The sequence below is a fragment of the Podarcis liolepis genome (assembly GCF_965112155.1).
Source record: "Podarcis liolepis genome assembly, chromosome: 6".
NCBI lineage: Eukaryota > Metazoa > Chordata > Lepidosauria > Squamata > Lacertidae > Podarcis > Podarcis liolepis.
The window spans coordinates 49,597,798-49,613,222 of NC_139559.1; the positions used below are offsets into that span (position 1 = coordinate 49,597,798).

The 15,425-nt window shown below is 47.2% G+C and overlaps 1 protein-coding gene across 6 annotated transcripts in view; it reads left to right on the plus strand.

The window, feature by feature from the left end:
• Positions 1-15,425, plus strand: part of SZT2 (SZT2 subunit of KICSTOR complex) — a 79,034-nt gene that overhangs the window by 26,360 nt on the left and 37,249 nt on the right. For all 6 annotated transcript variants that reach the window (XM_083510742.1, XM_083510746.1, XM_083510743.1 and 3 more), the window contains exons 12-28: positions 1,472-1,614; positions 1,870-2,022; positions 2,170-2,284; positions 2,914-3,119; positions 4,407-4,631; positions 4,874-4,952; positions 5,667-5,758; positions 7,493-7,661; positions 8,093-8,213; positions 8,304-8,417; positions 9,620-9,817; positions 9,898-9,998; positions 10,365-10,500; positions 10,838-10,966; positions 11,660-11,864; positions 12,116-12,228; positions 12,556-12,784. In XM_083510742.1, coding sequence (XP_083366868.1) covers positions 1,472-1,614; positions 1,870-2,022; positions 2,170-2,284; positions 2,914-3,119; positions 4,407-4,631; positions 4,874-4,952; positions 5,667-5,758; positions 7,493-7,661; positions 8,093-8,213; positions 8,304-8,417; positions 9,620-9,817; positions 9,898-9,998; positions 10,365-10,500; positions 10,838-10,966; positions 11,660-11,864; positions 12,116-12,228; positions 12,556-12,784 — 2,528 coding nt within the window. The remainder of the gene's footprint in view (positions 1-1,471; positions 1,615-1,869; positions 2,023-2,169; positions 2,285-2,913; positions 3,120-4,406; positions 4,632-4,873; positions 4,953-5,666; positions 5,759-7,492; positions 7,662-8,092; positions 8,214-8,303; positions 8,418-9,619; positions 9,818-9,897; positions 9,999-10,364; positions 10,501-10,837; positions 10,967-11,659; positions 11,865-12,115; positions 12,229-12,555; positions 12,785-15,425) is intronic.

Sequence of the window (15,425 nt, forward strand, 5' to 3'; positions counted from 1 at the left end):
TAATTTTTCCTTTTGAGTTGCTGAAGCAGTTAGATGATCACTGTCCCCAGATACTTTAGGCACCTGAGCTGCAAAGTAAAACTGCAAGTGCTTTGTAGTTGATCAGCTAGCGGTATGCCTATACATAACGTAACATACTTACCACCGTTCACTTCAAGACCAGTTGCAGAGTGAAAGGGGTCCAAGACTGTTTGGATCTCAGGTCAGACTTTGATCGGATCTTTCAGAAAAAGGAGGCTATTGTCAGCAAACAGGCTGAGTACATGCTCTCTGCCATTTACACCTAGGCCTTCCACGTCGTTATTGTTGCATGTTAAAATTAGTCAGTTTCCATAACCATAAACAGCAATGGCGAAAGGGGGCATTCCTGTCGAGTTGCTCTGCAGAGGTATAAGAAAGGAGAATCCAGGCTGCTCCCCCTCATTGCCACCTGTGATTCAAAAACAGAGTTCCAAAGTTAACTTAGTCAGCTGAAAGGGCTGCTATATCCTGTCCATTTCCTTGAACACAGCTTAGGAGACTAACACCACCTATGTCTCTTGGTGTTGACTGATCTCTGTCAAATTAAGAACCCCATAGATCAGGTCAGACATGTGCCTCTGAGGCACAAGACCCTTTTGATCTGCCCCAATGTAATGGCCAAAAAGAAGTTCAGTCAGGATGCCAAGACCACAGACGAGTAAAGGCGTCCTGATTAAGCAGTGCAAGCTAATCTTTATTTGATCTTCTTGAGGCCTCAAGGCAGCTGTCTTGAGTTTCTGAGCCGTTGTTCATCTCTCATATTAATGCTAGCCATCTGTCTCCACATGCCCTCTCTTCCAGCTTCCCCTATAGGTTTTACCTCGCAGCCCATTCTTAGCACTTATTGTTCTGTTTATATGTAGCATTTTCATTGAGTAAGTACACTTGTTGATTTCCTGCACCATGCATTGACAATCTAGCTTGTTGCAGTTCATTTTGACCATTGCATATATAATGTCAGGCCCTCATGGGGTCTGTCTTAGGCGATCACTCAGAGCTGCTTTTTTCATTGCTGGTTAAAAACAAATGGGGTGCTAGATATTCTCTCAGTAGGAAATTTTGGGTGGTATTCTACCAACTATTTCCATCAGCACAAGGATTACAGTTAACTGAATGCGGCTTCCCCCTCTCCTCTCTGCAATATGCCCTGTGCCCTCCCCAGATCTGCTCCAGAGAGTTGGAGGAACCCTTAGGGCAGATTTGGGGGGAGGAGAGGGACGTAGTTTCATTATGGCACCCAAGCACTGCGATGGCAGCAATTTGTGAGTTTGTCCTTGGTGTCTGTAACTTCTGATGAAAATGATTTTGAACTGTTTCAGGGGATGGCATAATTTGACCAACCTTGTTCTTAACCACCTAGCATGACGGCTTTGGGGGGCAGAATGTGCTGCACTCCACCGTAGAACCAAAGGGAAAGGCCCCAACAGAGTACTATTTCCCTCCCTTTTAGGTACTGTCGTTGCAGCACAGCAGCTCGGACTCCTGCCACTCGCAGTTTGCAGCCTATTGGAAGCCCATTCTGTCTATGGATGCCAACTTCTGGCAGAGGTGGCTGCACATGCACCGCATCGTAATCCTCTTGGAGCATGACATGTATGTGCACGCTGGGTTGCTGGGTGTCTCGTGGTTGGGGGAGCATGCATAGAGATAGCTGAAGTACTCCAGCCACAGTGCAAATCTTGCTAACACCCACAGGTGGCTTAGCCTGTGGTTTTGCTTGTTCTTACCGATAGCATCCAAATGGCTGAGGGAGAGCTCTCACATGTGTGTTTTGCCCAAGAGTAGAAGGATGAGGAACCAGCAGTCTATCCTGGACCATGAGTAGTAACCCTTTGATGTACTTCCCAGGCCAGTCCCAAAGCATTTGCACACCCCAGGCAACAACGGCCGCTACAGCACTATTCAGTGCCGCATCTCGCACTCGGCGCTGACTTCCTTGCTGCGTGACTGGAGTAGCTTTGTGCTTGTGGAAGGCTACTCCTACGTCAAGCTCATGCGCAGGTAAGGCACTTAATAAAGGGGTGGGGCAGCTGGGGATGAGACATTGCATAAGGTGAGCACCTTAGATTGGGGGTTAAGGTAGAAAAAGTTGTCAGTGCTTGTGTTGATGCTTGTTCCACCTGCTGTTTGTTGTTCTCCATTCTGCAGTTCTGAGGATCAGCCTCCTTTTTCATTCTATGTGGTGCGGATCATTTCCAAAGCTCCCTGCATGGTCCTTCGTCTGGGGTTCCCCATTGGGACGCTTGCTAAGATCAGGAACAAAGTGAGTACTGGATTTCCTCGGGTCATAGTAAGCATTTAGCAAAACTGCAGGAAAATGCATTTACACAGCAAGAATCGGTTCAGGGGGTATTTTTTTGGGGGGAGTAAATCCTTCAGCACTACCAAGCAGCAATATGTTCTCCTGTACATTCAACAGCATCTGAAGTCCTCCTTGGGCTTCATAGACTAGAAGCCTTGTTTCTAGGCCTAAATAATATTGTGGTTGGTGGGCAAAGCTAGCTGGAGGGCCCATCCCTCCCACTCTCCTCCAGTAGTGCAGCAAACTTGTCTAAAATTGCCTAGGCATATGGTATTTCTGGAACTGATCCAGGTCTTGATGGACATCTAGGAGGCAAGCTGTAGTCTCCTGCTGGGCTGCTTTAAGTAAGGAGGCTTCCATGGGGAATTCCCTCATGGGGCTGATGTCTTAGTTTTTGGGACATCAGGTAACATTGCTGACAGAGACAGACCAGTACGCCTGGGGGATTTTGGAGCCAGAGTTGCAGCTTCTACAGAGAGAACAGCAGGGCCCAAGGAGCTATGAGGTTCCACAACAGCAGCTGTTTGTATGTAAGGGGCAGGCAAACGTTCTGCTCCAGTGTTTGTGCCCATCTACTTCTCTCCCAACAGATAGTAGAAGAATTAAGAGATCGTATCCTTCAGCTGCGCTTCCCCCACAGAGTCCAGAGCAAAGAGGCAACGCCAAAAGTGAAGCGGAAGGCCCTGGGCAGCAGCTCCCCATCGAAATCTCCTCCTGTGCCTGGGGCCCAGCCAACCCTCTCGGACAGGCCTTGCCTTATTGTGCTGCACAAGCCTCTGGAGAAGCTCCTGATTAGGTAACAGGGACAGGACATGCAGAACATTCGGTACCTTAGAACTTCAGTAGGCCTGGAACAGGCAGATCCTGGCATATGATTTGGCCACTGTGGAGGTTGTAAGTATCAGAAGTTGGACTGGACCCCAAAAGCCTTCAGGGGTAGCTAACCTGGTGTTTGGGGCTACAGCTCCCATCACCCCTTCCCTCAGTATGCCCAATGGTCAGGAGTCATAGTCCAAAACCTCTGGAGGACACCGTGTTAACTATTTGTTGGTCTAGGTCAGCAAGCTATTTCCCACAGGGACTTTCCTAGCGCCTACAGGGAAAAGCACAAGCAGGGTATGAGGACGTCAGTGCTCTCACTTTTGTGGCCCAGCAGCCGCTATGCAGAGGCATGCTGCCTCTGATCCTGTGGTTTAATACTAAATAGCTGTTATCCTCCTTTAATTTACCTAATTGTCTTTTGAAGCCAACCAATTTTGTGTCCAGTCCCACATTATGTGGCAGCAGTTTGTGTAACTTAATTGTCAGTTGTGTGTAAAGGTACTGAATCTCTCGCCCTTCAGGCTTGGTGGAGAACCCTGGATTCTTTAACATTATGAGAGAGGGCGAATAACTGGCTTGGGCTGTGGGAATTTGACACCCTTCCTGCTTAGGGGGCTGCAAAGGTTGCAGGCAGGTGTAGTAAACAAAGCAGAGTATGCTTTGTAATTCTGGGAATCTTTTCACTTTAAAAAGATTTCCCCCCCCAAGACAATTAATTTTTGGTGGGAAAGCTGAAATGTTTAATGGAAGTTGAGCATGAAAGGCTCATCGGATTAGGCTTCTGGGCTTATTTTCAATCCTTCTTCAAAAAAACCCACCAATTCTGTTTTACCATATTTGCCAATCCTTTTCCTACAGGTTCCACAGTCCTATATACATGCCTGCCCTCTCCTGTGTTATGCAATCTGTGGTTTTTAATTTGTTTTTACTTTTAAAAAAAACTCCAATTCTTTGTGGAATTTAAGAAGCACTGCTGATTATATGCCCCTCCAATAAGCCTACATAAATTCCTTAATTAAAATGGAAATTTTGTGCCTGCAGGAAATTCTCTTAATATATGGTGTGTTCTTTTGTGATGTCTTTGCCATTGTGTACACAAGCCTTTTTTTCTGCACACTGGGGTGGGCTTGTGTGGTGGACTTCAGGCTGAGAAGGCGCAGAGATGACTCACTGGCGTCTCAAAAGTGTTATCCATGGGGCCAGTATGAACGCGACAGCCTCACAGCTGTAGTCATGTTCACTTCCTCTCTCCACTTCCTAGATATGAGAAGTTGCCCTCTGACTATCGTGTTCCATGCCTCCTGCCTCTGGAGAATCCCCCCATGTCTGGCCCTCTCACCATGGTGGCCAACCGCACAGCTTCCTCCACCCTGGCTTCCTTGTCTCGCTACTTCTACCACCAGCGCTGGATCTGGTGTGTGCAGTCGGGGCTGGTACCCACAGTGCCCATCACAGCCGTGGCGCAACTGCTGTCCACTCTCACAGAGTAAGTGCCCATTTCATTGCAATCTGAGCCCACCCAAAGAGCTGCGGAGGAGAAGGATAGTTGTCCTACTTAGGTTATTTCTGCCAGTGTCGGATAGATGGGTGTGACTGAGCTCTTGATGATGGGGGGGGGGGTTGCATTACTTTGAGAGAGACTACGAAGGGTTGGAGTGTGAGGCATGCACAGGTGAGGGTGTTGTAAGAACCTGGTAACCTGCCATAGTTTTCCTCTGGGATGTGCAGGGTTCGTCTGTCCGAGGGCTTTCATTTTGCGTCCAGTGGCGATGGAATTATCAGTATGGTGCTGGAGTTGCCCATGAAGGTAAACACGGTTTGCTCTTCCCCTTTGGTTTGATACCCTTCCTCTTGCCTCCAGTGTTGCCACATCATCGTGATCCCAGTAAGGGCTGATCTCAATCTGTGGGTGGCATGGGGTGGATGCAGAGACACCTGTGGCCAGGCCTAATGCACCTGTGTTTACTCCCTGACCCTGACATGTCGAAACCTATTTTGTGTGCCATTCTCTCAGGAGTTTTCCTGTTGGTCCTGTTTACAGGGGTGGCTGCCCCGTGACCTGCAGGCCACATCTGGCCCACCCACCCCCGAGATTTTCATGGTGCTTGAAGGCCCCCCCCCAAACCTGTCATTAAAACATGATTCCATGGCCCTCAGCCCCCAAAAGGCTAGTCCACCCATAATAAAGAAGGTCAGCAGGTGGAAATGGCATCCGGCTGATGCTCCTCCCATGGCCTCTGAGGAAGCGAATGAGAAGTTTCCCAGTGTTACAGCCCAGGGAGGGGCAGAGAGTTCTCCTGATAAGATCTGCCTGATGAACATCCTCCCAGTTCTGCTCTGTCTAGCCCCCTCCTCCATGGAAGGCCAACACCAAAAGAAACATTGAGCCCAGAGTGTGTGCGGGCTGGGCCAGATGTTGGCAAGTTGTACTGCTTGGCTGCTTCTCTCCTAGCCTCAGACGTGCCTTAGGAGAGAGGTGATGCAGCAGCAGGATAGGCTCACGCAGATTGTTCTTCCACAGAGTGACTCCTCAAGAGAGAGCGGCAGTGAGAAGCACAGCTGCATTGTCCAATATGTGCTGTTCCCTCCACATTCCACTTCAACCAAAGACAGGTGAGGGTAAGGGATCGCCAACCCTAGAGTCATAAGAGAAGACCTGCCACTACAGGCAGCTTGCAGGAACAGGGACTTCTGGGTGCAGCTGGAGGGTCCCCAGGAAACGTTGGGGTTGTGGATTAAACTGCCAAATATCAAACATTACCCCTTGCTTCTGGTCTGCCGCTGCTTACAGTGGCAAGGGGGCTTCTGGTTGGGAGTGCCTGGGTGTCCTTCCTGCCCAGACAGGTTGCCAGCATCACGTTGTGAGAGCTCAAAGACTTTCTCTGCTAAGTACCTTGCTGGCACCCCAGATTGTGCCCGTCAAAATAAGTACTGTATGTATGTGTGAACACTGCCCCAGTCTATCTGGGCTGGAAGCCAGCTCTTCCAAGGCCTTTATTGGCAGTGCTTGTCCAGAACCCAGAGTTCTCCAAAGTACATGTAAAGAACCAGGGGAAAGAATCACTGACTGTGTCGCAACCGGAAGTTGATTAGCTTGCCTCAGTTTCCCTTTGCACAGCACTCCATGCCTTATAATTGTCCAGCAAAAATGTGGGGGTGGAAGTCAGCTGAACAGACTAAGAGGAATGCATAACAGCTGCACAACAAGTACAAAGCGGATGTGCCAAACCACTGAGTGTTCCCTTGGTGCGGTATTTCTTGTATTAATACCTCATCGCTCCAAGGCTACGTAGGCTTTAAAAATATTTGAGGCATACTTGTTTTCATGGCCCTGATGCCAAGCCAAAGAATGTGGAAGTGGCCTCCTTTTTGTGGGTGCCTAGTCTAGGATCTGGGACGCGGGTGGCACTGTGGGTTAAACCCAGGACTTGCCAATCAGAAGGTTGGCGGTTCGAATCCCTGCAACGGGGTGAGCTCCCATTGCTCGGTCCCTTCTCCTGCCAACCTAGCAGTTCAAAAGCATGTCAAAGTGCAAGTAGATAAATAGGTACCGCTCTGGCAGGAAGGTAAATGGCATTTCCGTGCGCTGCTCTGGTTCACCAGATGCGGCTTGGTCATGCTGGCCACATGACCCGGAAGCAGCACGCCAGCTCCCTCAGCCAATAAAGCGAGATGAGCGCCGCAAGCCCAGAGTCGGTCACGACTGGACCTAATGGTCAGGGGTCCCTTTACCTTTAGTCTAGGATCCAGAGAGAGCTGGGAAACTTGTGAGGCATTTACCTTGATGAGGCATTCTGAGAAGTGTAGACTCCATGCGTCTATCCTTAACGTTAAAAATTATTCCATCTGGGTGTAAAGCTCCCTTTCGGCTACCTAGGAAGAAAAACTTTGTCAGCCCTTGGCACAACCTAGTTCAGCCTAGTTTCCTTTCCACAAAGGCCCAAGGCCCATTTATGCCCCTTAAGAACATAAGAGCTCTGAGGGATCAGGCCAAAAGCCACTCTGTTCTTACAGTGACCAACCAGATGCCTATGGGAAGGCACACAAGGGCAGTAGTGCTCACCCCACTTGTGGTTCTCTGCAACTGGTACTCAGTGACATACCATGTCTGGCACTGGAAGCAGATCACAGCCATTGTGGCTAGTAGCGTCACAAGACAGGCTAAATGATGACTTTGCTTATGCGCAGTGGCCTGGCCAGGTATTCTCATCAGATGATGGGAAAGACTAGTCCCTGGACAATTCAATACTATGGGGATTCAGGCAAATAATAAGCAGAAGCCAAGGAAATGTGAGGAGCACTCACTGATGCCCAGGCCATGCTTACAATGTTTCACTTGCTGTCCAGTTTCTCCACAGATGATGACAATGATACAGAGGTGGAAGCTATTGAGGTGGACATGGAGCTGAACCTTGTTACAGAGTGTTGGGTGGAGCCACAAAGTGGCTGTGTGAATAGTGAATCAGACAGCTGGCGACACTTACATGGCCTGTCTTACCAGAAAATTCCCAAAGCGGTACGTTCCTTTGGTGGTGAGGGTGAGAGAAAGGGAAGGCAACCTCTGGGACCATTGCCTTGCAGCGACCATGACTGACAGCTGGTATTTCCTGGCTTTCAGTCTTGGGGGCCAGAATGGGAGCTGTCCAAATGCTTTATAGGTGAGGAGCCTCTGTCATGATGATCTGTCCAGCCACCATTATTGTTTGTTGTGAAAATACTACCTTCTCCTCCTTGGGGAGGAGCTGCTTTTTCCCCCACTAGGATTTTTCTCATCAAATAATTATCTGAACATGAATTTTACTCCCATTGGAGTGTATATGGAGAAGATTTGTATACCTGGTTCAAGTTTATCCTTGGCATCTCTGTGTCTTAACGGAGTGGTATTTCTGAAATGGTAAAGTCTTTGTGTTGCCAAGCCCTGCGTCTTACTTCAGATCCCTCTTCCAGCTTTACCCTCGAGATCTAATGTGCATCCATACCATGCTTGCCTTTGAGTATATCAGCCAGCTGTGCCAGAACAAGGACTGGGTCTTCCCAGCATGTGATCCAAGGCCCACTACTGCCGAAGGTGATTCTCCTAGCATGTGCTTTCTGGGCATTTTGAGATGGGGCTGTTCCTGTGGCTTGACAGAAGTTATACTCCTACTTTTTGCCGTAGGTTGTGGTGCTGGAAGCGGCTCCCGGGTACATGAAATTCCATTCCAGTTTGACCTCATGAAGCTATTGCCAAAGTGTCAGCAGATTGAAATGTCCTTCCTGATGCTGACAGGAGGTAAGTCAACTTAGGCCTGAAACTTTTGCACATTTCTCCTGTGGAAAGGGCATGGCCGGGGCTCAGTGCTTCTTGTCTCCAGAATAGCCAAAGCGCGTTAACCAAGAGTGCCTCTGGGCAATGCAGGCTATGTGTGCCTTTCTTCTGAATTACCACCGTCTACACTTCTGGGTTTGTAAACCACTTTGAGGGTATTTTCCTTACAATCATCAGTATGTACATTTTTTACATATATGTATAACACAACATAATAATATGTATAAGTATGTGCACTTATATATAGGCAACCCCCAGTTTGTGTGGGGGTTGCATTCTAGGTCATTGCGCATGATGGCAGAGCACGTCTAAGCCTGCCCTGTTATGCCCCCGCCCTTGCCCTATTCTGCCTCCTTTTCCTGCCGCCTCCGGGATCACAGTGATGCATGCATGCATGCATGGTCGTGCATGCTTTGAATGTGTGCAAAATGGTTGTTGCCTGTATATGTCTTGTATATGGTGCAGGAGACCTGGTCCCTCTTTTTTTAAAAAAACTTGTATATAGGAAAAATAAGATGAAATAGTGAAACCAGTAGAATTGGAAATAAACCTCATAACGGGAAAGATTAAGGAAAGTGATGGATAATGAAAATAATAAGAAGCAAAATGTTTAAGGAGATTAATATAACAGTAGTTGTAAATGAATACAGACATACAACAAGAATTGTATAAACAGGAGGAGTTATTTGTTTATGGATATACTATGGACAAATATGGAAAATGAATAACAATATACAAAATGGATGAAAATAATGTGATAAAATTATATGAAAATTATATTAAAAATTATATAAAAAACCAGAAGAAGGAAGGAGGGAAGTCAGCGCTTAGGAGCAAGTATAAATGTAAAATGCAACACATTATGTGTATATGGAGTATGCAACCAGAAAACTAATAAAGATTATTGGGTGGGGGGGACTTCTTGCCATATCTGCCATTGAACATGAGATGTAATGAAGCAGTAGGAAGGGATCTTCGTTTTGAATCACTGGAACGCCTTCCAAACCCCATTCCTATTGCTTTAAGCTGGGCCAGGGAGGATGGATGCTCTTGTCTGACTTAGTCCCACGAAGCTGTCAGACCTGCATGCGCAGTGGGTGGGTGTGCTAGGCTGGGGCAACAGAAAAATCGGTTTCCTCGAATTTTTGGTTTTCCACCTATAATAGAGGATGATGGGATCGCAAAGGACTCTTCCTTCTTGCCCAATGAAATTCTCCTCAGCCTCTTCCATGGCTGCCTCCAGCATGACCTCAGCGACAGGGAGATCATGCTATCTGGCACAGATCATATAAGCTTCATGGAGCAGGTGCTGCAACGGGACAGAGATGGCCACCCAACCCCATTTATGCTCCCAGTGGTCCAAGGTAAGAGGACATGCATGCAGCTGTTTTTGCCCTTCTCCATTCCCCTGATGGCTTCTGACCATTTTACGTCTCCTCAACAGAGCCTCCCAAGGCCTCTGTGCTCCCTGAACATCGGGATCCAGGCAACACCTACCATTCTGTTGGCAACAAAGACAGGACTACCTCTGCAGTTACACAACAGGTGCAGCATCCCCTTGACCTCTGTATCAAACTGCCAAGGACCCCAGAGAGCCCCCTGAACTTGAGAGGTTCCTTCTGCTATTCTCTTCTGAAGGAGATCTTTCTTGGGGTGATCTCAGTGCTCATGGGCAACAGTGAGTAGGCAACCGAATCAGCTCCAGTAGCTTGACTGAGTTGTAACAGTTCTGTCTCAATCAGTCATTATGTTTTTGTATCTAAAGGGCTATGTGAATGACTGACGAGAGAGTTATCTACCTTTGCTACCAAAAATGTGTGTCAACACACTTTGCTTGTTAAATCTGGGTGAGGAGCAGGGTTCCTATGTCAAAATGCCATGGCCATGTTCAATTTGACTTTACTGTCTTAGGCTCCAAACAATGCAGAGGGGTCAAGAGATGAGATCTTACCAGCACCTGAGGACCTCTTCCCCCAGTGGCGATGCTATGCCAAGCTGGTAAATCCACAGCATCTTTTCCTCACCTTCCTACCAGCCACATTTCCAGGTAAGGCAAACTATATCAGAAAGGGAATTGGACACCTGCCTGAGGAAATGAAGTCATACAGAGATGAGACAGGGGCTCGCCAATATTCTGTAGACTGTAGGCTGTGCCAAGGGATGCTGAATCCTGCCACAGGTTTAAATTCTCACTCTTTAAGGACTAGAAGCTTGTTGCTTTGTTTTTCTTTAAGAGAACCACCTGATTGCTTTCTTGGGTGGTACAGTAGGAAGATTACGGCAGATGCGATGTTCTGACTATGTCGGTTGCTATATATCCCATGAATGAAGCCAGATGCGATGACAGCAAATAATGTGCAATAAACTCTTACCATCTTTTCCAGACATACAGAGGTTGATGGCTCAGGGGACAGATAAATCTTCCAAAGAGCAGGATCCAACACTTTCCCAAGGAGAAAAGGAGCTGGAGACTGCAGGGGTGCTTCCAACTGTCAGTGTTACACCAGCCAATGGTACCATCTTTGTTTTGGGCTTCCTTGCACCACAGGCAGTCTCCTGTGTTTGGAATCAGATGGGTGGTGAAGGAGATAATGGAAGTTGCATTAGGTTCTGGTTGTAGGTGTTCAGGATCATACACTTTTAGCCAAGGGCGCAAACTTGAATAATTTAAGATCCATACACAAGCATATCACTGGGAAGATGTTCATGTTTATGTCAGTCTCTCTTGAACCCTGACACAGGCTTGCTGGAGTGGGTTGGGTGAAGACCCAACCGCACCCCAGAGGATATTGGGGATGTTTACACGTGCTGGGTGGGGCTGATTGTAGTCGAACAACATCTGCAAGGCACCAGGCTGGTCAACGTCAGTCTATGTTTCTTGTGACTGCCAGCAGCTCTCTAGCAAGTCACCAGCAAAAGTCTTTCCTACTACCTGCCCACAAGATCATTTTAAAACTGGGAATCAATTAATACCTTCTGCAGGCAGAGCACATGCCCTTCTGCTGCAAAAGGGCTGGGGGAAGTAAAGCACTATCTGAAGTGCCTTGAGGCAGAGGAAAGGGTGCACATTTCAACTGTTCTGCTCTGAGTCATGCAAGGTGCGCTGTGTGCCATGTCAAGGTGCATAGAAAGAGCACCTTTTCCTTTTTGTTTGAGCTGTGAGCTTGAGGCTACTTCTCATCCTCCAAGATGTATTCCGTCTACAGAAATTGGCCAGGACTCGGGAGATCCAGACGCAGTGCCGAGAAGAGAAGGGCGTATCTCCTTCAGCCGCCAGACATCTCAGCTTGACCTGGGTGAGAGCTGCCGAGCCCGCTGCCCTGTCTATGTCTACAGCTGCTCCTTGGAGCTGTTGCGGGAGCAGATGATCAGTCCCAGGCTAGATAAGCCTCTGCGGGACATCTTTTTCAGGTGAGCTCAGGAGCACCTCTGCACTTGTTGGGCAGGTCTTGGCCTTCGAGTTTGTACAGAGGCAATCACTACTCAGTTTCCAGCTGTTTGGGCAGGGATATGTATAAACTCGTGTATATTAGGCCAAGCGCTAGTATTGCAGGCAGAGCCTTAAGAGCGTGTGAGATCTGGAGGGAGAACTAAGGTGAGGGAGGAATGTGGGCCTTGTCCTAGAATCTAGATGGTCAACATTGGATGATTTTGTCTTCCAGAAGCCAGTCAGTGGAGCGCCCCACCAGCGCTCCCTGGCTAGATGCCAAGCACAAGGAATTGCTGAGTTTCTGTACCTTGCTGCAAGAGCATTCCCATCAGTGCTATGTGAAAGGTAAAGGATAGATATACCCAGGTTGGGTTGCTGTCTCCAGAGTGGAAGGAAGCTGGCTTTTCTGTTACCCCTCTGGGCCTGACTTCCTTCTGGAACACCAGGAGAAGCCCATGCAGCTGTGGCAAACTTGCAATTCCCCATACTTAGAGTGAACCTGATTGGCAGCTTGGTGGTATTTAAATGGGTCACAGCCTCCGCTAGCAAAATCTGCTGTGTCATTCTGCTCCCCCCCCCCACCACGTTCATCATTTCTGCTGCTTACCGTGTTGCTGTTTCTGGGTGAATCTGCAGGGCCAGCTAACTCTCTGATCCTCTGATTCTTTGCAGGGCTGTTCCAGAGCCTACAACAGGGCCACAGCATTAGCTGCCCTGATCTGCTCATAGCCATGGATTATTGTGAAGAGCTCTTGCAGGAGATAGACATCACGAGCTTTCTGCTTACTCTGTGCAACCACGTGCGATCCTTCTGTGAGCGCCACCAGCACCTGCCCACCAACTTGGAAGGGGAATTGACGCAGGCCCCCCGAGCACGGGGTGTGCTAGTCTCTGTTTCCAGGTGGGATGGCTGCTTCCATATAGAGAGATCAGAATGAATTGTAGCTCTGGGGTGGCCTTGGCAGTGCTGGAAGAAGATTGTATCTTGCAGGGCTTCCCTCTGCTGGTCTTGTATGTAGTGGGTTGTAGCCTAATAGGTTCCTTCATCCATGGCCCCCAAATGTCAGAGGTTTGCCAGAGTCCCATTCTGCGCACTAAAATGGCTCTCCCTCTGTAATGTTCCAAGCAGGATTCTGATTCTGGGGCCATGCAGGGCTCTGTATGGTGAAGGGAAAAGCACAACCAAGTCAAATGCACATAAGCAACAAAGAGGGCTTGCGGACACTTTAGATCAGGGATGGGTTTAAGCTTTTTCAGAGCTGTTTTTAATAGGGTTCCTTATTTATTTTTTAAATATTTCTATTAATTGCATGTTTTTAGTTGTGTCTGTTTTAATTTTTGTTGTGAGCCTTGTGGGCTGCATTGGAGAAAGGCAGGGCTATACATAAAATAAATAAATAAAATTAATTGGGTAGGTGTCAGTCTATAATGTCGATTGGCCTTGGTTGAATTATTGAATATCCAGCCTTTTGTTTTCAGTCAAATAAGCAGTCAAATAAGGATCAAGACTGAAGCTGGGCAAGGAGTCAGATTACCAGGTCACCCAGTTCATGTGCATTTTTGTAATTGCTATACTCAAGGAATTAATTTGCATCTCTCATTCCGTCATTTAAAGAATTTCACCTCCTTCCCCACCTTTTTTAATTAAAAAAAAGGCTTTTAAGTTTGTTCGGGTTCTTTTTGCCTGTGGAAAATGAGCTTGCAAAAAAGAAGTGTAAACAGTGCAGGATAAAATCTCACAGGGCACAGTTGGGCTGCGTGGAATTTCCAGCAGTCAAGGAGCAGCATTTAAAAGCTTTGCATAGCTTGCAGGAATAGAATAAATTATGCAAAATAAGCAAATAATTGCAGAGTCTCTTAACATTTGAATGATCTCAAAATATAGTGCGGATATGTTTATGCAGATCAGATGGTCCTTGTGTATTTCCTTAACCTATCAAGGGCAAAGATTACTTACAGTCATAACTTGGTGCAGAAAAACTGATTCTTTGAACAGCAATCTCATATTTTTTCCCCGGGGCAACAGCTATTCCAGTTGTTTTCACTGAGTGGCATGTAAAAGCAAATGCAGTAAATGTCACTGCAAAAAATGAGGAAGGACATATATTTTGTAGGAGAACGAGATTCTGTAACCCGAAGTATAAATGATCCCAGGCTGACTGCCACATCCCTCTGCACATGAAGAAGATAACTCAAGCAAACCTGTAGAAATGAAGGAATTGGTGCCTCTGTAGTGCAGTAGAAGAGAGCAGGAAGGTTTGGCTTGCAAACTGAAAATGGGGCAGCCAAATGGAACTAGAATGAGAAAGGAGAGGCACTGCGCCAGTTTAAAACAGTACAATTAATAAAACCGATATAGGAACACAATATCACAGGTGTAACTGATATTTATAATCTGTGGAAAAGGACAAGCCATATGCCAACCGTTAATATGATCTATGAAAGCAGGTGCCACAAACTAACACCACGACCCCCTTTCACCAGAGAAGCCCCAAGTGAGATGGATTGGTTGATGGCCTGTCTGTCTTTTCCTCAGAACCTAAGGCAAGGCGGCTCACAAAAATTAAAGCAAAAACCATCTTTACACTCCCATGTTCTCTATGAGCTCTTAGAAAGGCTTGTGGTGCAGCAAGCCACTCCAGCTTTCTGGTTTGTGGATGCATAAATAAGTAGGAAGGCTGAGCACATCTAGCTACAGTAGAGATTTATTAAACCACTCTTTTCCAAGTGCCCTGAACTGGAAAACTGTGGATTTAAGGATTCCCTAGAACAGGCATGTCCAAAGTCCCTTTCGGAGGCCTAATCTGGCCCGCCGGTCGGTTTAATCCGAACCCTGTGGCAGTTTAAAAGGTCAACAACTTTGGTCGGCCCTCACGGCCCTTCACTTCATCAAATCTGGCCCCCTTTGAAAAAGGTTTGGACACCACTGCCCCAGAAGTTAAGATTGGATTAGATCCTGGTTTGTAGGGAGCCCTTAAACCAGAGGTTCCCAGTTCAAGCATAATGGGAAAGAGTGTCTGCATCCTTTTCCCCACCCACTCTTTCAACATTTTATATTTCCAACTCCAGGTACAGTGGTGCCTCGCAAGACGAAAATAATCCGTTCCGCGAGTCTCGTCGTCTAGCGGTTTTTCCGTTTGCGAAGCAACCCTATTAGCGGATTAGCGCTATTAGCGGTTTAGCGGCTATTAAAGGCTTAGCGGCTTAGCGGCTAAAAGGCTATTAGCAGCTTAGCGGCTTAGAAAAAGGGGGGAAAGCGAAAAAAATCGCAAGACTTGCAAGACGTTTTCGTCTTGCGAAGCAAGCCCGTAGGGAAATTCGTCTTGCGAAGCGCATCAAAAAACAGAAAACCCTTTCGTCTAGCGGGTTTTTCGTCTTGCGAGGCATTCGTCTTGCGGGGCACCACTGTAAATTACATATGAAACTGAACAAATCAATAAAGTTACAATGAATAAGTTTAATTACAATAAACATAGTTTTATTATTCAGCTTATTAAAACACATTTAAGTGATCGCATATCAGGCACTACAACTCACCTTCC